The 24,730-nt window shown below is 45.4% G+C and overlaps 1 protein-coding gene across 4 annotated transcripts in view; it reads left to right on the forward strand.

Moving 5' to 3' along the window:
• The window catches only part of TM6SF1 (transmembrane 6 superfamily member 1), a 148,668-nt gene that overhangs the window by 92,996 nt on the left and 30,942 nt on the right, over window positions 1-24,730 (forward strand). For all 4 annotated transcript variants that reach the window (XM_069766091.1, XM_069766092.1, XM_069766090.1 and 1 more), the window contains 3 exons: window positions 6,030-6,134; window positions 7,393-7,485; window positions 7,884-8,003. In XM_069766091.1, coding sequence (XP_069622192.1) covers window positions 6,030-6,134; window positions 7,393-7,485; window positions 7,884-8,003 — 318 coding nt within the window. The remainder of the gene's footprint in view (window positions 1-6,029; window positions 6,135-7,392; window positions 7,486-7,883; window positions 8,004-24,730) is intronic.

Genomic DNA, 24,730 nt, shown 5'->3' on the forward strand with positions numbered 1-24,730 from the left:
TCTGCAAAGCACTTGGGGGATTAAAGTGCTCACCACACATCTAGATAAGTTCCTTGGGAGGTCTAGTTTCTAAAATAAGGTTACTTGTGGGGGGATTTCCACTGTTTAGGCAAATCAGGGGCTCTGCAAACGTAACGTGACGCCCACAGACCAATTCCATCAAAGTGTGCATTCCAAAACATCACTACTTCCCTTCCGTGCCCTGACATGTGCCCAACCAGTGGTTTACACCCACATACAGTTGTGGCCAAAAGTATTGACACCCCTGCAATTCTGTCAGATAATACTCAGTTTCTTCCTGAAATTGATTGCAAACACAAATTCTTTGTTATTATTTTCTTCATTTAATTTGTCTTAAATAAAAAAACACAAAAATTGTCCTAAAGTCAAATTGGATATAATTCCACACCAAACATAAAAAAGGGGGTGGACAAGAGTATTGGCACTGTTCGAAAAATCATGTGATGCTTCTCTAATTTGTGTAATTACCAGCACCTGTAACTTACCTGTGGCACCTAACAGGTGTTGGCAATAACTAAATCACACTTGCAGCCAGTTGACATGGATTAAAGTTATTATTATTTATTATTATTTATTGTTATAGCGCCATTTATTCCATGGCGCTTTACATGTAAGGAGGGTTATACATAATAAAAACAAGTACAATAATCTTAAACAATACAAGTCATAACTCGTACAGGAGAGAGGACCCTGCCCGCGAAGGCTCGCAATCTACAAGGGATGGGTGAGGATACAGTAGGCGAGAGTAGAGCTGGTCATGCAGCGGTTTGGTCGATCGGTGGTTACTGCAGGTTATAGGCTTGTCGGAAGAGGTGGGTCTTCAGGCTATGTTTGAAGATTTCGATGGTAGGCGAGAGTCTGATGTGTTGTGGTAGAGGGTTTCAGAGCAGGGGTGATACGCGAGAGAAATCTTGAATACGATTGTGGGAAGAGGAGATAAGAGGGGAGTAGAGAAGGAGGTCTTGTGAGGATCGGAGGTTGCGTGTAGGTAAGTACCGGGAGACGAGGTCACAGATGTATGGAGGAGACAGGTTGTGGATGGCTTTGTACGTCATGGTTAGGGTTTTGTACTGGAGTCTCTGGGCAATCGGGAGCCAGTGAAGGGATTGACAGAGAGGAGAAGCTGGGGAATAGCGGGGGGACAGGTGGATTAGTCGGGCAGCAGAGTTTAGAATAGATTGGAGGGGTGCGAGGGTGTTCGAGGGGAGGTCACAGAGCAGGAGGTTGCAGTAGTCAAGGCGAGAGATGATGAGGGCATGGACTAGGGTTTTTGCAGATCCTTGGTTGAGGAATGAACGGATTCGTGAAATATTTTTGAGTTTAAGTCGGCAGGAAGTGGAAAGGGTTTGGATATGTGGTTTGAAGTAGAGATCAGCGTCAAGGATTACCCCGAGGCAGCGAGCTTGTGGGACTGGGGAGAGTGGGCAGCCAATTACTGTAATGGATAGGTTCATTGGGGGGGTCACGTGAGATGGGGGAAAGATGATGAATTCTGTTTTGTCCATGTTAAGCTTCAGAAATCTAGCGGAGAAGGATGAAATAGTGGACAGACATTGAGGGATTCTGGTTAGTAGGGAGGTGATATCTGGTCCAGAGACGCAGATCTGTGTGTCATCAGCATGGAGATGATACTGAAAGCCATGAGATTCTATGAGCTGTCTCAGGCCAAAGGTGTAAATGGAGAAGAGCAGGGGCCCTAGGACTGAACCTTGTGGGACAGATAGGGGGCGAGGTGAGGAAGTGACTCAACCTCTGTCCTGTGTCCTTGTGTGTACCGCATTGAGCATGGAGAAAAGAAAGACCAAACAACTGACTGAGGACTTGAGAAACCAAATTGTGAAGAAGCAGGAGCAATCTCAAGGCTACAAGTCCATCTCCAAAGACCTGAATGTTCCTGTGTCTACTGTGCGCAGTGTCATCAAGAAGTTTAAAGCCCATGGCACTGTGGCTAACCTCCCTAGATGTGGACGGAAAAGAAAAATTGACAAGAGATTTCAACGCAAGATTGTGCGGATGTTGGATCAAGAACCTCGACTAACATCCAAACAAGTTCAAGCTGCCCTGCAGTCCGAGGGTACAACAGTGTCAACCCGTACTATCCGTCGGCGTCTGAATGAAAAGGGACTGTATGGTAGGAGACCCAGGAAAACCCCACTTCTTACCCCGAGACATAAAAATGCCAGGCTGGAGTTTGCCAAAACTTACCTGAAAAAGCCTAAAACGTTTTGGAAGAATGTTCTCTGGTCAGATGAGACAAAAGTAGAGCTTTTGGGGCAAAGGCATCAACATAGAGTTTACTGGAGAAAAAAAGAGGCATTCAAAGAAAAGAACACGGTCCCTACAGTCAAACATGGCGGAGGTTCCCTGATGTTTTGGGGTTGCTTTTCTGCCTCTGGCACTGGACTGCTTGACCGTGTGCATGGCATTATGAAGTCTGAAGACTACCAACAAATTTTGCAGCATAATGTAGGGCCCAGTGTGAGAAAGCTGGGTCTCCCTCAGAGGTCATGGGTCTTCCAGCAGGACAATGACCCAAAACACACTTTAAAAAGCACTAGAAAATGGTTTGAGAGAAAGCACTGGAGACTTCTAAGGTGGCCAGCAATGAGTCCAGACCTGAATCCCATAACATCTGTGGAGAGATCTAAAAATGGCAGATTGGAGAAGGCACCCTTCAAATATCAGGGACCTGGAGCAGTTTTCCAAAGAAGAATGGTCTAAAATTCCAGCAGAGCATTGTAAGAAACTCATTGATGGTTACCAGAAGCGGTTGGTCGCAGTTATTTTGGCTAAAGGTTGTGCAACCAAGTATTCGGCTGAGGGTTCCAATACTTTTGTCTGGCCCATTTTTGGAGTTTTGTGTGAAATGATCAATGTTTTGCTTTTTGCTTCATTCTCTTTTGTGTTTTTTCATTTAAGACAAATTAAATGAAGATACTAATACAAAAGAATTTGTGATTGCAATCATTTTCAGGGAGAAACTGAGTATTATCTGACAGAATTCCAGGGGTGTCAATACTTTTGGCCACAACTGTATGGAGTATCAGCATACTCAGGACAAACTGGACAACACATTTTGGGGTCCAATTTCTCCTGCTACCCTTGTGAAAATAAAAAATTGCGGAAATGAGGGAAGAAAAATTATTTTTTATTTGCACGGCTCTGCGTTATAAACTTCTGTGATGCACTTGGGGGTTCAAAGTGCTCACTATGCATCTAGATAAGTTCCTTGGGGGGTCTAGTCTCCAAAATGGGGTCACTTGTGGGGGAGCTCCAGTGTTTAGGCACACAGGGGCTCTACAAACGCGACAGTGTCCGATAACGATTGTAGCTAATTTTTAATTTAAAAGTCAAATGGCGCTCCTTCCCTTCCAAGCCTTGCTGTGTGCCAAAACAGTGGTTTACCCCCACATGTGAGGTATCTGTGTTCTCAGGCAAATTGCACAACAAGTTTTCGGATCCATTTTATCCGGTTGCCCATGTGAAAATGAAAAAATTGAGGCTAAAGAATTTTTGTGTGAAAAAAAGTACTTTTTCATTTTTATGGATCAATTTGTAGAGCATTTGGGAGTTCAAAGTGCTCACTATGCATCTAGATAAGTTCCTTGGGGGGTCTAGTCTCCAAAATGGGGTCAATTGTGGGGGTGCTCCAATATTTAGGCACACAGGGGCTCTCCAAACGCGACATGGTGTCAACTAAATATTGGAGCCAATTTTTCATTCAAAAAGTCAAATGGCGCTCCTTCCCTTCCGAGCCCTGTCGTGTGCCCAAACAGTGGTCCCCCCCCCCACATATGGGGTATCGGCGTACATAGGACAAAATGTACAATAACTTTCGGGGTCCAGTTTCTTCTTTTACCCTTGGGAAAATAAAAAAATTGTTGCTAAAAGATCATTTTTGTGACTAAAAAGTGAAATGTTCATTTTTTCCTTCCATGTTGCTTCTGCTGCTGTGAAGCACCTGAAGGGTTAATAAAATTCTTGTATGTGGTTTTGAGCACCATGAGGGGTGCAGTTTTTAGAATGGTGTCACTTTTGGGTATTTTCAGCCATATAGACCCCTCAAACTAACTTCAAATGTGAGGTGGTCCCTAAAAAAATGGTTTTGTAAATTTTGTTGTAAAAATGAAAAAAATCGCTGGTCAAATTTTAACCCTTATAACTTCCTAGCAAAAAAAATATTTTGTTTCCAAAATTGTGCTGATGTAAAGTAGACATGTGGGTAATGTTATTTATCAACTATTTTGTGTCACATAACTCTCTGGTTTAACAGAATAAAAATTCAAAATTTGAAAATTGCAAAATTTTCAAAATTTTTGCCAAATTTCCGATTTTTTTCCACAAATAAACGTAAAAATTATCGACCTAAATTTACAGCTAACATGAAGTTCAATATGTCACGAAAAAACAATCTCAAAATTGCTAGGATCCGTTGAAGCATTCCTGAGTTATAACCTCATAAAGGGACATTGGTCAGAATTGTAAAAAATGGCCAGGTCATAAAGGTCAAAATAGGCTGGGTCATGAAGGGGTTAAAAACATTATTTAAATGTTAGGCTAAGTTCACACTTTGCGGATTCCACCGCGGATTTTTCCGCAGCAGAATTCCAAAATCCGCAGTGAAAACCCGTTGCGGTTTTTACTGCGGATTTATCATGGTTTTTACTGCGGTTTCTTCTGCGGATTTTCATCTGCAGTTTCCTATTGGAGCAGGTGAAAATCCGCAGAAAAGAAGTGACATGCTGCGGAATGTAATCCGCTGTGTTTCCGCGCGTTTTTTTTCCGCAGCATGTACACAGCGTTTTTTGTTTCCCATAGGTTTACATTGTACTGTAAACTCATGGGAAACTGCTGCAGATCCGCAGCGGTCAAATCCGCTGCGGATCCGCAGGAAAATCCGCAAAGTGTGAACATAGCCTTACAGGTTTCAGTCTGGTCGCTGAGCCTCATAATAGAATACCAAGTCCTATTCTGTAGGAAATCACTTTTTAGCAGCCTCATCATAACAGACAGGTTAATAAAAGATATAACTTCTGTACAATAGATACATGATCCACCATTTTCAATAGATGCTGGTCACAGCTCGCCTCCTCCCCCTCCAATTACGATTTCTACACAGAGCATACCTACAACACTCTCTCATCAATAGCAATTGAAAGTTAACTGATTCCTATATCAATGTAGCCGCTGTAAAACATTATTAATATACATTTTTATGGCGCCATTTATTCCATGGCGCTTTACATGTGAAAAGGGGCAAATATAGACAAGCACAATAAACATGAGCAATACACGGCACACACAAGTACAAAAGGAGAGAGGACCCTGCCCGCGAGGGCTCACAGTCTGCAGAGGATACACTAGGAGAGGATAGAGCTACCGGTAGTTGTGCGGCGGTTCAGCAGACTAAGGATCACTGCAGATTGTAGGCTTGTCGGAAGAGGTGGGTCTTCAGGTTATTTTGAAGGTTTCCATGGTAGGCAAGAGTCTGATGTGTTGGGGTAGAGAGTTCCAGAGTATGGGGGAAGCACGGGGGAAGTCTTGTATGCGGTTATGGGAAGAAGAGATAAGAGGGGAGCAGAGAAGGAGATCTTGAGAGGATTGAAGGTTGTGTGTGGGTAAGTACCAGGAGACCATGTCACAGATGTATGGAGGAGACAGGTGGTGGATGGCTTTGTATGTCATAGTAAGGGTTTTGAACTGGAGCCTCTGAACAATAGGAAGCCAGTTAAGGGGAGAGGCTGGGGAATAGCGGGGAGACAGGTGGATTAGTCTGGCAGCAGAGGATGGATTGGAGTGGTGCCAGAGAGTAGGAGGTTGCAGTAATCGAGGCAGGAGATGATAAAGGTGTGCACTAGCGTTTTTGTGGTTTCATGGTCAAGGAATGCACGGATCCGGGAAATATTTTTGAGTTTGAGTCGGCAGGAGGAGGCAAGAGCTTGGATGTGAGGCTTGAAAGAGAGGGCAGATTACTTTATATAAGTTTTGGTCTTTTTTATCTTCTGCAGGTGATCCAAGATGTTCAGCAAAAAAATATATTAAGCAGACCATGTGACCTACTGCTGGTCATGTATCTTATTGCTGCAACTCTCTTCTCTATATTCAGAGGAATGGTGAGTTTGAATCTGCATCCATTAAGTCAGTAAATTGTTCAAGACAGTAAAATGAATTGTCCACTAATGGACAAACCCTGCTTAATAATTTCAGGACCCCAAAACTATGTATACTCCCCAGCCACAATGTTCCAGTAATGTTGGCACTGCTACTGGTGACATTGTTGTGTCATGAGACCGCTGCAGCCAGCCAGCAGCCACTGACTGGCTGTAGCCTTTAACATTTAGTGAGCACGATCTGTGCAGACAATTAGCAGCTGCTGATTGGCTACAGTGATCACACGGCAACGTCACGTTACCTGCCAATATATTAACAAGCAGTTTCAGGTGCTGAGCTGTACATGCATCAGATGAGACCTGGTGTTCAGTGGATTGATCACTTAGTAAGTGGCTATTAGTAGCAGCCACTAATGCATTCCATGGATCTGGCAAGGTTGAAGCACCACTCCAATATTTTTTTTATTTATTTTCCCACTGGAGTGGTGCTTCAAATCTAATCCTTCAAATCCAGTCGGTCCAGTTTGTGACCTGCCAGCAACTCAAGTGTTTCATGAAGCGAGCCAGAGGTCACAGTGGAATGCGTGTCTATGAGAGTTTTGTTCTGGATCTCATAGACTTGCTTTGAGAGCTTGTGACTAGAGAAGAGATGAGCTAATTTGATCAGGTCCCTGCTTATTCGGCAAGATATAGCGCTTACCGAATATGCTGCAGTGGGAATCCGGCTTCCTGGATCGCTCCGGCTGATCAGCTGTTCTGCTCCGCAGCTGCATGTGTCACGGCTGCGTGACAGTCACGACACATTCCTGGAGAGCCTGTATGTTGGGACTGTCACACAGCGGTGACACATGCAGCTGCGGAGCCGAACAGCTGATCAGCCGGAGCGATCCAGGAAGCCGGGTTCCCACTGCAGCACATTCGGTAAGCGCTATAGCTTTCCGAATAAGCAGGTACCCAATCAAATTCACTCATCTTTACTTGTGATGTAGCTTCTGACTTCCGACCAGTTCAGAAGCCTCAGTCACAAGATGAAGCCATGAAGCGGACCAGAACTGAAAAACGGTGAAGATGCCAAAGGGTGAGTACAGTGGTAGGGGCAGGGACCTTAGATTGAAAGCACCATCTCAGCACTGATGCCCCCCCGCTGGAGTGGTGCTTTAACTAAATTGTATCAGTGGTCAAGTTAGTAAATAACCCTATTTTTTTTGTCTGCATAAAGGGTAAATTTGATGTTTTATATGCATTTTACCCTTGTCCACAGGTCGCTTTAGATTGTTCTTCTGACTTTTGTCGATTCTATACACAACTTCAGGAGCCGTATATAAAAGACCCCGCTACTTACTCAAAACTCCAGGTAATTTTTGTAAAATTGTCAGGATGAATTTCTCACAACAAATGGTATACTGTGTTCTAAATGATCTTGTGATACAAAATGTGTAATGATCAAGAAAGGTTGAACTTGATGGATATGTCTTTATTTTAATCAATGCAATATATATTATTGTGCGTATGCTTTTTTTTTTAACAGAAAGCATAGACATATTTTAGTCTGCAGGTATTTTATCAAAAGGAGAAATTTCCTACTTTGGACTGATTTGTGGGGCAAAGTGTTGTTTCAAATGATTGAATGAACTCATTTACTCCAGTATTTATACCATTGATTGTATCAGAGAAAATCACAAATGTAAGTACAAATCTTTTGGGGTTTGTTTGCACTGTTTTCACAGAATACCTTATGTCTTTATTTTGCAGATGTTAGCATACCTGTTCTATTCCGTTCCTTCTAATCTCTTCACTGTGTATGGGCTCCTGGTTCCTGGTTGCACGTGGATGCCAGATCTTACCCTTATTTATGCTGGTGGATTGGCTCAGGTAGTAGAAACATAGCATTCGACAAATACAAATAGAAGAGAATTATGCCAATATTATATTACATTTGATTAATGCTGAGTAACCAGTTCATGAACAGGCCATTTACCACCACAACTTCCTGACTAGGCACATTTTTAGGATTTCCATAGAAAAGAAAGTGGATTGGCACATACCGTCCCATGCAACAAAATCCTTTATTGCGGCATCGTCATACCAACAGCAGGCAGATAAAACAGTGGAGCAAATACAGAAAACGATCGTTTCACGCTTACATTGCGCTTCAACAGGTCATCGGCTAAAAACTTTTAAAATTGCATTCCCCTTTGCGTAGAAATTATTCCTATATATTGGACATATTTTTTTGCTGGGCTAAAATAGTTATTTAGACTATAGTATTTTTTTTTACATTTTTGTTTTTAATTTATGCTTTCTTCCATTTTATTTTTGCTATTTTTAATGTTTTACATTATGCCCCCGTAAGGTTTTTAAAAACCTTTTGGTTGGGGGAGGGCAATTTAAAGTATCATGATATTATATTTTGCTGATTTCCCCGTGGCATGTAAAGGTTCGGGCACCCCTGGTCAAGATTACTGTTCTTGTGAACAGTTAATAAGCAAGTTGAAATGATCTCCAAAAGGCCTCAAGTTAAAGATGACACGTTTCCTTTGTATTTTAGGCTAAATAAAACTACCGTAATAATAATTATATATATATCTACTATATAATTGTCTAAGGGTCAGTTCCGTCTTTGTCTGTCCCAGATATTCATTGGTCGCGGCCTCTGTCATGGAATCCAAGTCGCTGATTGGTCGTGGGCAAAACGCCCACGACCATTCAGCGACGGGCGCAGTCCGGAAGCAACATGGCCGCCCCTTCCTCCCTGCAGTCAGTGCCCGCTCCATACTCCCCTCCAGTCAGCGCTCACACAGGGTTAATGGCAGCGCTAATGGACCGCGTTATGCTGCGGTGTAACGCACTCCATTAACGCTGCTATTAACCCGGTGTGACCAACTTTTTTACTATTGATGCTGCCTCAATAGAAAAAAGATCTAATGTCAAAAATAATAAAAAAAATTAAATAAATCATCATATACTCACCTTCCGGCACCTTTCCTGCTCCTCGCGACTGTTGTGAATTCTGCTTTTGGGCTCCCTCCGGTGGTTGTAGGTGGTAATGCAGTTGTCCCTGGCTTGCAGTCCTGGACAGGTGTATCTGCTGATTGCAATTCTGACTGGGGTATTTAGGTTTGCAGGACTCATTAGTCCTTGCCAGTTGTCAATGTTTCTTGGGAAGTGTTGGATCTATGTCTGGCTTCTCCTGCTTAGCTGCCAATTCAGCAAAGATAAGTGTGTTTCTTTTTCTATGGCACACAAGCTGTGTGCTTTTTTTTTATTGTATTCCTGCTCTGAGTGTAGGAGTCTATGGAGTTGCAGATATACGTTTCACGTCTTTATTTAGATGGAGGAATTTTTTGTATAATCTGCTGTGGATATTTTTGGAAGGGTTTTAATACTGACCGCACAGAACTCTGTCCTATCCTTTCCTATTTTAGCTAGAGCGGCCTCTTGTGCTAAATCCTGTTTTCTGCCTGTGTTTGTCTTTCCTCTCCTACTCCCAGACAATATTAGTGGGGGGCTGCCTATCCTTTGGGGTTCTGCTCTGAGGCAAGGTAGTATTCCTATTTCCATCTATAGGGGTATCTAGTCCTCCGGCTGTGACGAGGTGTCTAGGGTTTGTTAGGTACACCCCACGGCTACTTATAGTTGCGGTGTTAAGATCAGGATTTGCGGTCAGTATAGTTACCACCTACTCCAGTGAAAGTTTTCATGCTGCTCCAAGGTCACCGGATCATAACAGTACAACTGGCCCATAATGAGTTAAATGCATCTCAGAAGAAGGGAAGAAAGGTGTTGAGCCATTTTTTCCCTTCAGTCTGCTTTATCGTCTTTTCCCTCTTTATCTCTGGGTGGCTGAGGAGCCTAGTGCTAGCATGAATATTCAGGAATTAGCTTCTCGTGTAGACCAGCTTGCTGCTAGGGTACAGGGTATTTCTGATTATATTGTTCAGACTCCTGTTTTAGAACCGAAGATTCCCACTCCTGATTTGTTTTTTGGTGACAGGTCCAAATTTTTGAGTTTTAAAAACAACTGTAAACTGTTTTTTGCTTTGAGACCTCGATCCTCCGGTGATTCCATTCAGCAGGTTAAAATCGTCATCTCCCTGCTGCGTGGCGACCCGCAGGATTGGGCGTTTTCCCTGGAATCTGAGAATCCGGCTTTGCTTAATGTAGACTCCTTTTTTCAGGCTTTGGGATTATTATATGATGAACCTAATTCTGTGGATCAAGCTGAGAAAACCTTGTTGGCCCTGTCTCAGGGTCAAGAAGCGGCAGAATTGTATTGTCAGAAATTCAGAAAATGGTCTGTGTTGACTAAATGGAATAATGATGCTTTGGCGGCAATTTTCAGAAAGGGTCTTTCTGAATCCGTTAAAGATGTTATGGTGGGGTTCCCCACGCCTGCTGGTCTGAGTGATTCTATGTCTCTGGCCATTCAGATTGACCGGCGCTTGCGGGAGCGCAGAACTGTGCACGCTGTGGCGTTGTCCTCAGAGCAGATTCCTGAGCCAATGCAGTGTGATAGGATTCTGTCTAGAACGGAACGACAAGGTTTCAGACGTCAGAATAGGTTGTGTTATTGTGGCGACGCTTCTCATGTCATTTCAGTCTGCCCTAAGCGGAAAAAGAGGATCGCTAGTTCATTTACCATCAGTACTGTACAACCTAAATTTCTGTTATCTGTGTCCTTGATCTGCTCATTGTCATCATTTTCTGTCATGGCGTTTGTGGATTCAAGCGCCGCCTTGAACTTAATGGACTTTGAGTTTGCCAGGCGTTGTGGTTTTCCCTTGCAGCCTTTGCAGAACCCTATTCCTTTAAGGGGCATTGATGCTACACCCTTGGCTAAAAATAAGCCCCAGTTTTGGACACAGGTGACCATGCGCATGTCGCCAGCCCATCAGGAAGATTGTCGATTTCTGGTGTTGCATAATTTGCATGATGCTATCGTGCTGGGTTTTCCGTGGTTGCAGGTACATAATCCTGTGTTGGATTGGAAGTCCATGTCTGTGACTAGTTGGGGTTGTCAGGGGGTTCATAATGTTGTTCCTTTGATGTCAATCTCCTCTTCTTCCTCTTCTGAAATTCCAGAGTTTTTGTCTGATTTTCAGGATGTATTCGATGAGCCCAAGTCCAGTTTCCTTCCACCGCACAGGGACTGCCATTGTGCTATTGACTGGATTCCAGGCTGTAAGTTTCCTAAGGGTCAACTTTTCAACCTGTCTGTGCCTGAACATACCGCCATGCGGAGCTATATTAAGGAGTCTTTGGAGAAAGGGCATATTCGGCCATCTTCTTCACCGTTGGGAGCGGGGTTCTTTTTTGTTGCTAAAAAAGATGGTTCCTTGAGACCCTGTATTGATTATCGCCTCTTGAATAAAATCACGGTCAAGTTTCAATACCCTTTACCTTTGCTTACCGATTTGTTTGCTAGGATTAAGGGAGCTAGTTGGTTTACGAAGATTGACCTTTGTGGGGCATATAATCTTGTTCGTATTAAACAGGGTGATGAATGGAAAACTGCGTTTAACACGCCCGAAGGCCATTTTGAATACCTTGAGATGCCATTCGGGCTCACTAATGCTCCATCTGTTTTTCAGTCCTTCATGCATGATATTTTCCGGACTTATATTGATAAGTTATTGATTGTATATTTGGACGATATTTTGATTTTTTCTGATGATTGGGAGTCTCATGTGGAACAGGTCAGGATGGTATTTCAGATCCTTCGTGACAATGCCCTGTTTGTGAAAGGGTCTAAGTGCCTCTGGGGTGCAGAAGGTTTCCTTTTTGGGCTTTATTTTTTCTCCCTCATCTATAGAGATGGATCCGGTTAAGGTTCAGGCCATTCATGATTGGATTCAGCCCACATCCGTGAAGAGCCTTCAGAAATTTTGGGGTTTTGCAAATTTTTATCGCCGTTTCATTGCTAATTTTTCCAGCGTGGTTAAACCCTTGACCGATTTGACGAAGAAAAGCGCTGATGTGGCGAATTGGTCCTCTGCGGCTCTCTCTGCCTTTCAGGAGCTTAAACGTCGATTTACTTCTGCTCCGGTGTTGCACCAACTTGATGTTTCTCTTCCGTTTCAGGTTGAGGTTGACGCTTCTGAGATTGGGGCAGGGGCCGTTTTGTCTCAGAGGGATCCTGTTGGTTCCTTAATGAAACCGTGTGCCTTCTTTTCCCGTAAGTTTTCACCTGCTGAACGCAATTATGATGTCGGCAATCGGGAGTTGTTGGCTATGAAGTGGGCGTTTGAGGAGTGGCGACATTGGCTTGAGGGAGCTAAGCACCGTATTGTGGTCTTGACCGATCATAAGAATTTGATTTACCTCGAGTCTGCCAAACGGCTGAATCCTAGACAGGCTCGATGGTCCTTGTTTTTTTCCCGTTTTGATTTCGTGGTCTCGTACCTTCCGGGTTCTAAGAACATTAAGGCTCACGCCCTCTCTAGGAGTTTTTTGCCTGATTCTCCTGAGGTCTTAGAACCGGTCGGTATTCTGAAAGAAGGGGTGGTCCTTTCTGCCATTTCCCCTGATTTACGACGGGTTCTTCAGGAATTTCAGGCTGACAAACCTGACTGCTGTCCTGTGGGGAAACTGTTCCTGACAGATGGACTAGTAGAGTGATTTCTGAGGTTCACTCTTCCGTGTTGGCTGGTCATCCTGGCATTTTTGGTACCAGAGACTTGGTTGGTAGGTCCTTTTGGTGGCCTTCTTTGTCGCGTGATGTGCGTTCTTTTGTGCAGTCCTGTGGGACTTGTGCGCGGGCCAAGCCTTGCTGTTCCCGTGCTAGTGGGTTGCTTTTGCCATTGCCGCTCCCTGAGAGGCCCTGGACGCATATTTCTATGGATTTTATTTTCGATCTTCCGGTTTCCCAAAGGATGTCGGTTATCTGGGTTGTTTGTGACCGGTTCTCTAAGATGGTTCATTTGGTGCCTTTGCCTAAATTGCCTTCCTCTTCGGATTTGGTTCCGTTGTTTTTTCAGCATGTGGTCCGTTTGCATGGTATTCCGGAGAATATTGTGTCCGACAGAGGATCCCAGTTTGTTTCTAGGTTTTGGCAGGCCTTTTGTGCTAGGCTGGGCATTGATTTGTCTTTTTCTTCTGCGTTTCATCCTCAGACAAATGGTCAGACCGAGCGAACTAATCAGACTTTGGAGACTTATTTGAGATGCTTTGTGTCTGCTGATCAGGATGATTGGGTGGCTTTCTTGCCATTGGCCGAGTTTGCCCTTAATAATCGACTAGTTCGGCTACTTTGGTTTCGCCTTTCTTTTGTAATTTTAGTTTTCATCCTCGTTTTTCTTCTGGGCAGGTTGAGCCTTCTGACTGTCCTGGTGTGGATTCTGTGGTTAACAGGTTGCAGCAGATTTGGGCTCATGTGGTGGCTTCGGGTTGGGGATCTGGTCTGGTTGTCTTCCCGTCATGTTCCTATGAAGGTTTCTTCTCCTAAGTTTAAGCCTCGGTTTATTGGTCCTTATAGGATTTCTGAGATTATTAATCCGGTGTCTTTTCGACTGGCGCTTCCGGCCTCTTTTGCGTTCCATAATGTCTTCCATAGATCTTTATTGCGGAAGTATGTGGAGCCCGTTGTTCCCTCTGTTGATCCTCCGACCCCTGTGTTGGTTGATGGGGAGTTGGAATATGTTGTTGAGAAGATTTTGGATTCCCGTTTTTCGAGGCGGAAGCTTCAGTACCTTGTCAAATGGAAGGGTTATGGCCAGGAGGATAATTCTTGGGTTTTTGCCTCTGATGTCCATGGCGCTGATTTGGTTCGTGCCTTTCATCTGGCTCATCGTGATCGGCCTGAGGGCTCAGTTGAGGGTTCGGTGATCCCTCCTCAAAGGGGGGTACTGTTGTGAATTCTGCTTTTGGGCTCCCTCCGGTGGTTGTAGGTAGTAATGCAGTTGAACCTGGCTTGCAGTCCTGGACAGGTGTATCTGCTGATTGCAATTCTGACTGGGGTATTTAGGTTTGCAGGACTCATTAGTCCTTGCCAGTTGTCAATGTTTCTTGGGAAGTGTTGGATCTATGTCTGGCTTCTCCTGCTTAGCTGCCAATTCAGCAAAGATAAGTGTCTGTTTCTTTTTCTATGGCACACAAGCTGTGTGCTTTTTTGATTGTATTCCTGCTCTGAGTGTAGGAGTCTCTGGAGTTGCAGATATACGTTCCACGTCTTTAGTTAGATGGAGGAATTTTTTGTATAATCTTCTGTGGATATTTTTGGAAGGGTTTTAATACTGACCGCACAGAACTCTGTCCTATCCTTTCCTATTTTAGCTAGAGCGGCCTCTTGTGCTAAATCCTGTTTTCTGCCTGTGTTTGTCTTTCCTCTCCTACTCCCAGCCAATATTTGTGAGGGGCTGCCTATCCTTTGGGGTTCTGCTCTGAGGCAAGGTAGTATTCCTATTTCCATCTATAGGGGTATCTGTTGTGAATTCTGTTGTCGAACTCCCTCCTGTGGTCGTGAATGGTACTTCGGCGAGCTCTGTCCATGGACTCCCTCTGGTGGCTGTGAGTGGAGCTGCTGCTTCTTAGGTTCCTTACACAGGTGACGTGGTTTATCCTTTGGTTGGCTGCTCTATTTAACTCCACTCAGATCGTTACTCCATGCCAGCTGTCAATGTTCCTGCATTGGTTCAGTTCGCTCTTGGATCTTTCTGGTGATCTGTCTACTCCAGCAGAAGCTAAGTTCCTGCTAGTTATTATTTGTTCATTGTTTCCTTGTCCAGCTGGATATCATGATTTTGCCTTGCTAGCTGAAAGCTCTGGGATGCAAAGTGGCATCTCCGCACCGTTAGTCGGTGCGGAAGTCTTTTTGCACACTCTGCGTGGTCTTTTGTAGTTTTTTGTGCTGACCGCAAAGATACCTTTCCTATCCTCTGTTTAGTAAGTCTGGCCTCCCTTTGCTGAAACCTGTTTCATTTCTGCGTTTGTGACTTTCATCTTTACTCACAGTCAATATATGTGGGGGGCTGCCTTTTCCTTTGGGGAATTTCTCTGAGGCAAGGTAGGCTTTATTTTCTATCTCTAGGGCTAGCTAGCTCTTAGGCTGTGAAGAGGCGTCTAGGGAGTGTCAGGAACGCTCCACGGCTATTTCTAGTTGTTGTGATAGGATTAGGGGTTGCGGTCAGCAGAGCTCCCACATCCCAGAGCTTGTCCTGTGTGAGTTTAACTATCAGGTCGTGCCGGGTGCTCCTAACCACCAGGTCCATAACAGTACAGCTGGCCCAAAGTATTAATGCATCTCAATAGAGGGATAAGAGAAGTTCTGAGACCATTTTTTTTCTTTGCACTGTGTTTTGTCTTTCTTTTCCCCTAAACCTTTGGGTGGTTCAGGACATAGGTGTAGATATGGACATTCAAGGTCTGTCCTCTTGTGTGGATCATCTCACTGCAAGGGTACAAAACATTCAAGATTTTGTGGTTCAGAATCCGATGTTAGAGCCTAGAATTCCTATTCCTGATTTATTTTCTGGGGATAGATCTAAGTTCCTGAATTTCAAAAATAATTGTAAACTGTTTCTAGCTTTGAAACCCCGCTCCTCTGGTGACCCCGTTCAACAAGTAAAAATCATTATTTCTTTGTTGCGTGGTGACCCTCAAGACTGGGCATTTTCCCTTGCGCCAGGAGATCCTGCATTGCGTGATGTTGATGCGTTTTTTCTGGCACTTGGATTGCTTTATGATGAACCAAATTCAGTGGATCAGGCAGAGAAAATCTTCCTGGCTTTGTGTCAGGGTCAGGATGAAGCGGAGGTGTACTGTCAGAAGTTTAGAAAGTGGTCTGTGCTTACTCAGTGGAATGAGTGTGCCCTGGTGGCAATTTTCAGAAAGGGTCTTTCTGAAGCCCTTAAGGATGTCATGGTGGGATTTCCCACGCCTGTTGGTCTGAATGAGTCTATGTCCTTGGCCATTCAGATCGATCGGCGCTTGCGTGAACGCAAAGCTGTGCACCATTTGGCGGTATTCTCTGGGCATAGGCCTGAGCCTATGCAGTGTGATAGGACTTTGACCAGAGCTGAACGGCAAGAACACAGACGTCGGAATGGGCTGTGTTTTTACTGTGGTGAATCCACTCATGCTATCTCCGATTGTCCTAAGCGCACTAAGCGGTTCGCTAGGTCTGCCACCATTGGTACGGTACAGTCTAAATTTCTATTGTCTGTTACTCTGATTTGCTCTTTGTCATCCTATTCTGTTATGGCATTTGTGGATTCAGGCGCTGCCCTGAATTTGAAGGACTTGGAGTATGCTAGGCGCTGTGGTTTTTTCTTGGAGCCCTTGCAGTATCCTATTCCATTGAGAGGAATTGATGCTACGCCTTTGGCCAAGAATAAGCCTCAGTACTGGACTCAATTGACCATGTGCATGGCTCCTGCACATCAGGAGGATATTCGCTTTTTGGTGTTGCATAATCTGCATGATGTGGTCGTTTTGGGGTTGCCATGGCTACAGGTCCATAATCCAGTGTTGGATTGGAGGTCTATGTCTGTGTCCGGCTGGGGTTGTCAGGGGGCACATGGTGATGTTCCATTGTTGTCAATTTCGCCTTCCACTCCTTCTGAAGTCCCTGAGTTTTTATCAGATTACCGGGATGTATTTGAAGAGCCCAAATCCGGTGCCCTACCTCCTCATAGGGATTGCGATTGTGCTATTAATTTGATTCCTGGTAGTAAGTTTCCTAAGGGCCGACTGTTTAATTTATCTGTGCCAGAGCACGCTGCTATGCGGAGTTATATAAAGGAATCCTTGGAGAAGGGTCATATTTGCCCGTCGTCGTCACCATTGGGAGCAGGGTTCTTTTTTGTGGCCACGAAGGATGGCTCTTTGAGACCTTGTATTGATTACCGCCTTCTTAATAAGATCACAGTCAAATTTCAGTATCCTTTGCCGCTGCTGTCTGATTTGTTTGCTCGGATTAAGGGGGCTAGTTGGTTCACCAAGATAGATCTTCGAGGGGTGTATAATCTTGTGCGAATTAAACAGGGCGATGAATGGAAAACAGCATTTAATACGCCCGAGGGCCATTTTGAGTACCTGGTTATGCCATTCGGGCTTTCTAATGCTCCATCTGTGTTTCAGTCCTTTATGCATGACATCTTCCGAGAGTACCTGGATAGATTCATGATTGTATATTTGGATGACATTTTGGTCTTTTCGGATGATTGGGAGTCTCATGTGAAGCAGGTCAGAATGGTGTTCCAGGTCCTTCGTGCGAATTCCTTGTTTGTGAAGGGGTCAAAGTGTCTCTTTGGAGTTCAGAAGGTTTCATTTTTGGGTTTCATTTTTTCCGCTTCTACTATCGAGATGGACCCTGTTAAAGTTCAGGCCATTTATGATTGGACTCAGCCGACATCTGTGAAGAGCCTGCAGAAGTTAATTTTTACCGTCGCTTCATCGCTAATTTTTCTAGTATTGCTAAACCGTTGACTGATTTGACCAAGAAATGTGCTGATGTGGTCAATTGGTCCTCTGCGGCTGTAGAGGCTTTTCAGGAGTTGAAGTGTCGATTTTCTTCTGCCCTTGTGTTGTGCCAGCCAGATGTTTCGCTCCCGTTTCACGTCGAGGTTGATGCTTCTGAGATTGGAGCAGGGGCTGTTTTGTCGCAAAGAAGTTCTGATGGCTCGGTGATGAAACCATGTGCCTTCTTTTCTAGAAAATTCTTGCCTGCTGAGCGCAATTATGATGTTGGCAATCGAGAGTTGTTGGCCATGAAGTGGGCATTCGAGGAGTGGCGACATTGGCTTGAAGGAGCTAAACATCGCGTGGTGGTCTAGACGATCACAAGAATTTGACTTATCTCGAGTCTGCCAAACGGTTGAATCCTAGACAGGCTCGATGGTCGCTCTTTTTCTCCCGTTTTGATTTTGTGGTTTCATACCTTCCGACATCTAAGAATGTGAAGGCTGATGCCCTGTCAAGGAGTTTTGTTCCTGACTCTCCGGGTGTTCCGGAGCCGGCGGGTATTCTTAAAGAGGGGGTAATTTTGTCTGGCATCTCCCCTGATTTGCGGCGCGTGCTGCAGAAGTTTCAGGCTGATAGACCTGACCGTTGTCCAACGGAGAGACTGTTTGTCCCTGATCGATGAACTAGTAGAGTTATCTCTGAGGTTCATTGTTCGGTGTTGGCTGGTCATCCTGGAATCTTTGGTACCAGAGATTTGGTGGCTAGATCATTTTGGTGGCCTTCTTTGTCACGGGATGTGCGTTCTTTTGTGCAGTCCGGTGGGACTTGTGCTCGGGCTAAGCCCTGCTGTTCTCGTGCCAGTGGGTTGCTTTTGCCCTTGCCGGTCCCGAAGAGGTCCTGGACGCATATTTCCATGGATTTTATTTCAGATCTCCCTGTCTCTCAAAGGATGTCGGTCATTTGGGTGGTTTGTGATCGCTTCTCTAAGATGGTCCATTTGGTACCCTTGTCTAAATTGCCTTCCTCCTCTGATTTGGTGCCATTGTTTTTCCAGCATGTGGTTCGTTTGCATGGCATTCCGGAGAACATCGTCTCGGACAGAGGTTCCCAGTTCGTTTCGAGGTTTTGGTGGTCATTTTGTGCTAAGATGGGCATTGATTTGTCTTTTTCTTCGGCTTTCCATCCTCAGACAAATGGCCAAACCGAACGAACTAATCAGACTTTGGAAACATATCTGAGATGCTTTGTTTCTGCTGATCAGGATGATTGGGTGTCCTTCTTGCCTTTGGCTGAGTTCGCCCTTAATAATCGGGCCAGCTCGGCTACTTTGGTTTCGCCCTTTTTCTGTAATTCTGGTTTCCATCCTCGTTTCTCTTCAGGGCAGGTTGAGTCTTCGGACTGTCCTAGTGTGGATACTGTGGTGCACAGGTTGCGGCAGATTTGGACTCATGTGGTGGACAATTTGACATTGTCCCAGGAGAAGGCTCAACGTTTCGCTAACCGCCGGCGCTGTGTTGGTCCCCGACTTCGTGTTGGGGATTTGGTTTGGTTTTCGTCTCGTCATGTTCCTATAAAGGTTTCCTCTCCTAAGTTTAAGCCTCGTTTCATTGGGCCATATAATATTTCTGAAGTTCTTAATCCTGTGTCATTTCGTTTGGACCTTCCAGCTTCTTTTGCCATCCATAATGTGTTCCATAGGTCGTTGTTGTGGAGATACGTGGTGCCTATGGTTCCCTCCGTTGATCCTCCTGCCCCGGTGTTGGTCGAGGGGGAGTTGGAGTATGTGGTGGGGAAGATTTTGGATTCTCGTGTTTCGAAATGGAAACTCCAGTACCTGGTCAAGTGGAAGGGTTATGGTCAGGAAGATAATTCCTGGGTTTTTGCCTCTGATGTTCATGCTGCCGATCTAGTTCGTGCCTTTCATTTGGCTCATCCTGATCGGCCTGGGGGCTCTGGTGAGGGTTCGGTGACCCCTCCTCAAGAGGCGGGGGTACTGTTGTGAATTCTGTTGTCGAACTCCCTCCTGTGGTCGTGAATGGTACTTCGGCGAGTTCTGTCCATGGACTCCCTCTGGTGGCTGTGAGTGGAGCTGCTGCTTCTGAGGTTCCTTACACAGGTGACGTGGTTTATCCTTTGGTTGGCTGCTCTATTTAACTCCACTCAGATCGTTACTCCATGCCAGCTGTCAATGTTCCTGCATTGGTTCAGTTCGCTCTTGGATCTTTCTGGTGACATGTCTTCTCCAGCAGAAGCTAAGTTCCTGCTAGTTATTATTTGTTCATTGTTTCCTTGTCCAGCTGGATATCATGATTTTGCCTTGCTAGCTGGAAGCTCTGGGATGCAGAGTGGCATCTCCGCACCGTTAGTCGGTGCGGAGGTCTTTTTGCACACTCTGCGTGGTCTTTTGTAGTTTTTTGTGCTGACCGCAAAGATACCTTTCCTATCCTCTGTTTAGTAAGTCTGGCCTCCCTTTGCTGAAACCTGTTTCATTTCTGCGTTTGTGACTTTCATCTTTACTCACAGTCAATATATGTGGGGGGCTGCCTTTTCCTTTGGGGAATTTCTCTGAGGCAAGGTAGGCTTTATTTTCTATCTCTAGGGCTAGCTAGCTCTTAGGCTGTGAAGAGGCATCTAGGGAGTGTCAGGAACGCTCCACAGCTATTTCTAGTTGTTGTGATAGGATTAGGGGTTGCGGTCAGCAGAGCTCCCACATCCCAGAGCTTGTCCTGTGTGAGTTTAACTATCAGGTCGTGCCGGGTGCTCCTAACCACCAGGTCAATAACAGGTATCTAGTCCTCCAGCTGTGACGAGGTGTCTAGGGTTTGTTAGGTACACCCCACGGCTACTTCTAGTTGCGATGTTAAGATCAGGATTTGCGGTCAGTATAGTTACCACCTACTCCAGTGAAAGTTTTCATGCTGCTCCAAGGTCACCGGATCATAACACGCGACGCTCCGGTGACCAGTCTGTTATGGACCTGGTGGTTAGGAGCACCAGGAACGACCTGATGGTTAAACTCACACAAGACAAGCTCTGGGAAGTGGGAACTCTGCTGACCGCAACCCCTAATCCTATCACACAACTAGAAATAGCCGTGGAGCGTACCTAACACGGCCTAGACGCCTCTTCACAGCCTAAGAGCTAACTAGCCCTAGAAATAGAAACTAAAGCCTACCTTGCCTCAGAGAAATTCCCCAAAGGAAAAGGCAGCCCCCCACATATATTGACTGTGAGTAAAGATGAAGTCACAAACACAGAAATGAAACAGGTTTCAGCAAAGGGAGGCCAGACTTACTAAACAGACTGAGGATAGGAAAGGTATCTTTGCGGTCAGCACAAAAAACTACAAAAAGACCACGCAGAGTGTGCAAAAAGACCTCCGCACCGACTCACGGTGCGGAGGTGCCACTCTGCATCCCAGAGCTTCCAGCTAGCAAAACAAAATCATGATAGCAAGCTGGACCAGAAAACAATGAACAAATAATAACTAGCAGGGACTTAGCTTCTGCTGGAGTAGACAGGTCACCAGAAAGATCCAAGAGCGAACTGAACCAGTACAAGAACATTGACAGCTGGCATGGAGAACGATCTGAGTGGAGTTAAATAGAGCAGCCAGCCAACGAATAAACTCCGTCACCTGTGGAAGGAACCTCAGAAGCAGCAGCACCACTCACAGCCACCAGAGGGAGTCCATGGACAGAACTCGCCGAAGTACCATTCATGACCACAGGAGGGAGTTCGATAACAGAATTCACAACAGTACCCCCCTTGAGTAGGGGTCACCGAACCCTCACCAGAGCCCCCAGGCCGATCAGGACGAGCCAAATGAAAGGCACGAACTAGATCGGCAGCATGAACATCAGAGGCAAAAACCCAGGAATTATCTTCCTGACCATAACCCTTCCACTTGACCAGGTACTGGAGTTTCCGTCTTGAAATACGAGAATCCAAAATCTCCACCACATACTCCAACTCCCCCTCGACCAACACCGGGGCAGGAGGATCAACGGAGGGAACCATAGGCACCACGTATCTCCGCAACAACGACCTATGGAACACATTATGGATGGCAAAAGAAGCAGGAAGGGCCAAACGAAATGACACAGGATTGAGAACTTCAGAAATCTTATACGGACCAATGAAACGAGGCTTAAACTTAGGAGAGGAAACCTTCATAGGAACATGACGAGACGAAAACCAAACCAAATCCCCAACATGAAGTCGGGGACCAACACAGCACCGGCGGTTAGCGAAACGTTGAGCCTTCTCCTGGGACAATGTCAAATTGTCCACCACATGAGTCCAAATCTGCCGCAACCTGTGCACCACAGTATCCACACCAGGACAGTCCGAAGACTCAACCTGCCCTGAAGAGAAACGAGGATGGAAACCAGAATTACAGAAAAAGGGCGAAACCAAAGTAGCCGAGCTGGCCCGATTATTAAGGGCGAACTCAGCCAAAGGCAAGAAGGACACCCAATCATCCTGATCAGCAGAAACAAAGCATCTCAGATATGTTTCCAAAGTCTGATTAGTTCGTTCGGTTTGGCCATTTGTCTGAGGATGGAAAGCCGAAGAAAAAGACAAATCAATGCCCATCTTAGCACAAAAGGACCGCCAAAACCTCGAAACGAACTGGGAACCTCTGTCCGAGACGATGTTCTCCGGAATGCCATGCAAACGAACCACATGCTGGAAAAACAATGGCACCAAATCAGAGGAGGAAGGCAATTTAGACAAGGGTACCAAATGGACCATCTTAGAGAAGCGATCACAAACCACCCAAATGACCGACATCCTTTGAGAGACAGGGAGATCTGAAATAAAATCCATGGAAATATGCGTCCAGGACCTCTTCGGGACCGGCAAGGGCAAAAGCAACCCACTGGCACGAGAACAGCAGGGCTTAGCCCGAGCACAAGTCCCACCGGACTGCACAAAAGAACGCACATCCCGTGACAAAGAAGGCCACCAAAAAGATCTAGCCACTAAATCTCTGGTACCAAAGATTCCAGGATGACCAGCCAACACCGAACAATGAACCTCAGAGATAACTCTACTAGTCCATCGATCAGGGACAAACAGTTTCTCCGCTGGACAACGGTCAGGTCTATCAGCCTGAAATTTCTGCAGCACACGCCACAAATCAGGGGAGATGGCAGACAAAATTACCCCCTCTTTGAGAATACCCGCCGGCTCAGGATCATCCGGAGAGTCAGGCACAAAACTCCTTGATAGGGCATCAGCCTTCACATTCTTAGGGCCCGGAAGGTACGAAACCACAAAATCGAAACGGGAGAAAAACAGCGACCATCGAGCCTGTCTAGGATTCAACCGTTTGGCAGACTCGAGATAAGTCAAATTCTTGTGATCCGTCAAGACCACCACGCGATGCTTGGCTCCTTCAAGCCAATGTCGCCACTCCTCGAATGCCCACTTCATGGCCAACAACTCTCGATTGCCAACATCATAATTGCGCTCAGCAGGCGAAAATTTTCTAGAAAAGAAGGCACATGGTTTCATCACCGAGCAATCAGAACTTCTTTGCGACAAAACAGCCCCGCTCCAATCTCAGAAGCATCAACCTCGACCTGAAACGGAAGTGAAACATCTGGTTGGCACAACACAGGGGCAGAAGAAAAACGACGCTTCAACTCCTGAAAAGCCTCTACAGCCGCAGAGGACCAATTGACCACATCAGCACCTTTCTTGGTCAAATCAGTCAACGGTTTAGCAACACTAGAAAAATTAGCGATGAAGCGACGGTAAAAATTAGCAAAGCCCAGGAACTTCTGCAGGCTCTTCACAGATGTCGGCTGAGTCCAATCATAAATGGCCTGAACTTTAACAGGGTCCATCTCGATAGTAGAAGGGGAAAAAATGAAACCCAAAAATGAAACCCTCTGAACTCCAAAGAGACACTTTGACCCCTTCACAAACAAGGAATTCGCACGAAGGACCTGGAACACCATTCTGACCTGCTTCACATGAGACTCCCAATCATCCGAAAAGACCAAAATATCATCCAAATATACAATCATGAATCTATCCAGGTACTCTCGGAAGATTTCATGTATAAAGGACTGAAACACAGATGGAGCATTAGAAAGCCCGAATGGCATAACCAGGTACTCAAAATGGCCCTCGGGCGTATTAAATGCTGTTTTCCATTCATCGCCCTGTTTAATTCGCACAAGATTATACGCCCCTCGAAGATCTAGCTTGGTGAACCAACTAGCCCCCTTAATCCGAGCAAACAAATCAGACAGCAGCGGCAAAGGGTACTGAAATTTGACTGTGATCTTATTAAGAAGGCGGTAATCAATACAAGGTCTCAAAGAGCCATCCTTCTTGGCCACAAAAAAGAACCCTGCTCCCAACGGTGATGACAACGGGCGAATATGACCTTTCTCCAAGGATTCCTTTATATAACTCCGCATAGCGGCGTGCTCTGGCACAGATATATTAAACAGTCGGCCCTTAGGAAACTTACTACCAGGAATCAAATTAATAGCACAATCGCAATCCCTATGAGGAGGTAGGGCACCGGATTTGGGCTCTTCAAATACATCCCGGTAATCTGACAAAAACTCAGGGACTTCAGAAGGAGTGGAAGACGAAATTGACAGCAATGGAACATCACCATGTACCCCCTGACAACCCCAGCCGGACACAGACATAGATATCCAATCCAAAACTGGATTATGGACCTGTAGCCATGGCAACCCCAAAACGACCACATCATGCAGATTATGCAACACCAAAAAGCGAATATCCTCCTGATGTGCAGGAGCCATGCACATGGTCAATTGAGTCCAGTACTGAGGCTTATTCTTGGCCAAAGGCGTAGCATCAATTCCTCTCAATGGAATAGGATGCTGCAAGGGCTCCAAGAAAAAACCACAGCGCCTGGCAAACTCCAAGTCCATCAAATTCAGGGCAGCGCCTGAATCCAAAAATGCCATAACAGAATAGGACGACAGAGAGCAAATCAGAGTAACGGACAAAAGAAATTTAGACTGTACCGTACCAATGGTGGCAGACCTAGCGAACCGCTTAGTGCGCTTAGAACAATCGGAGATAGCATGAGTGGAATCACCACAGTAAAAACACAGCCCATTCCGACGTCTGTGTTCTTGCTGTTCAACTCTGGTCAAAGTCCTATCACACTGCATAGGCTCAGGCCTATGCTCAGAGAA

Source organism: Ranitomeya imitator, chromosome 4, assembly GCF_032444005.1.
Source record: "Ranitomeya imitator isolate aRanImi1 chromosome 4, aRanImi1.pri, whole genome shotgun sequence".
NCBI lineage: Eukaryota > Metazoa > Chordata > Amphibia > Anura > Dendrobatidae > Ranitomeya > Ranitomeya imitator.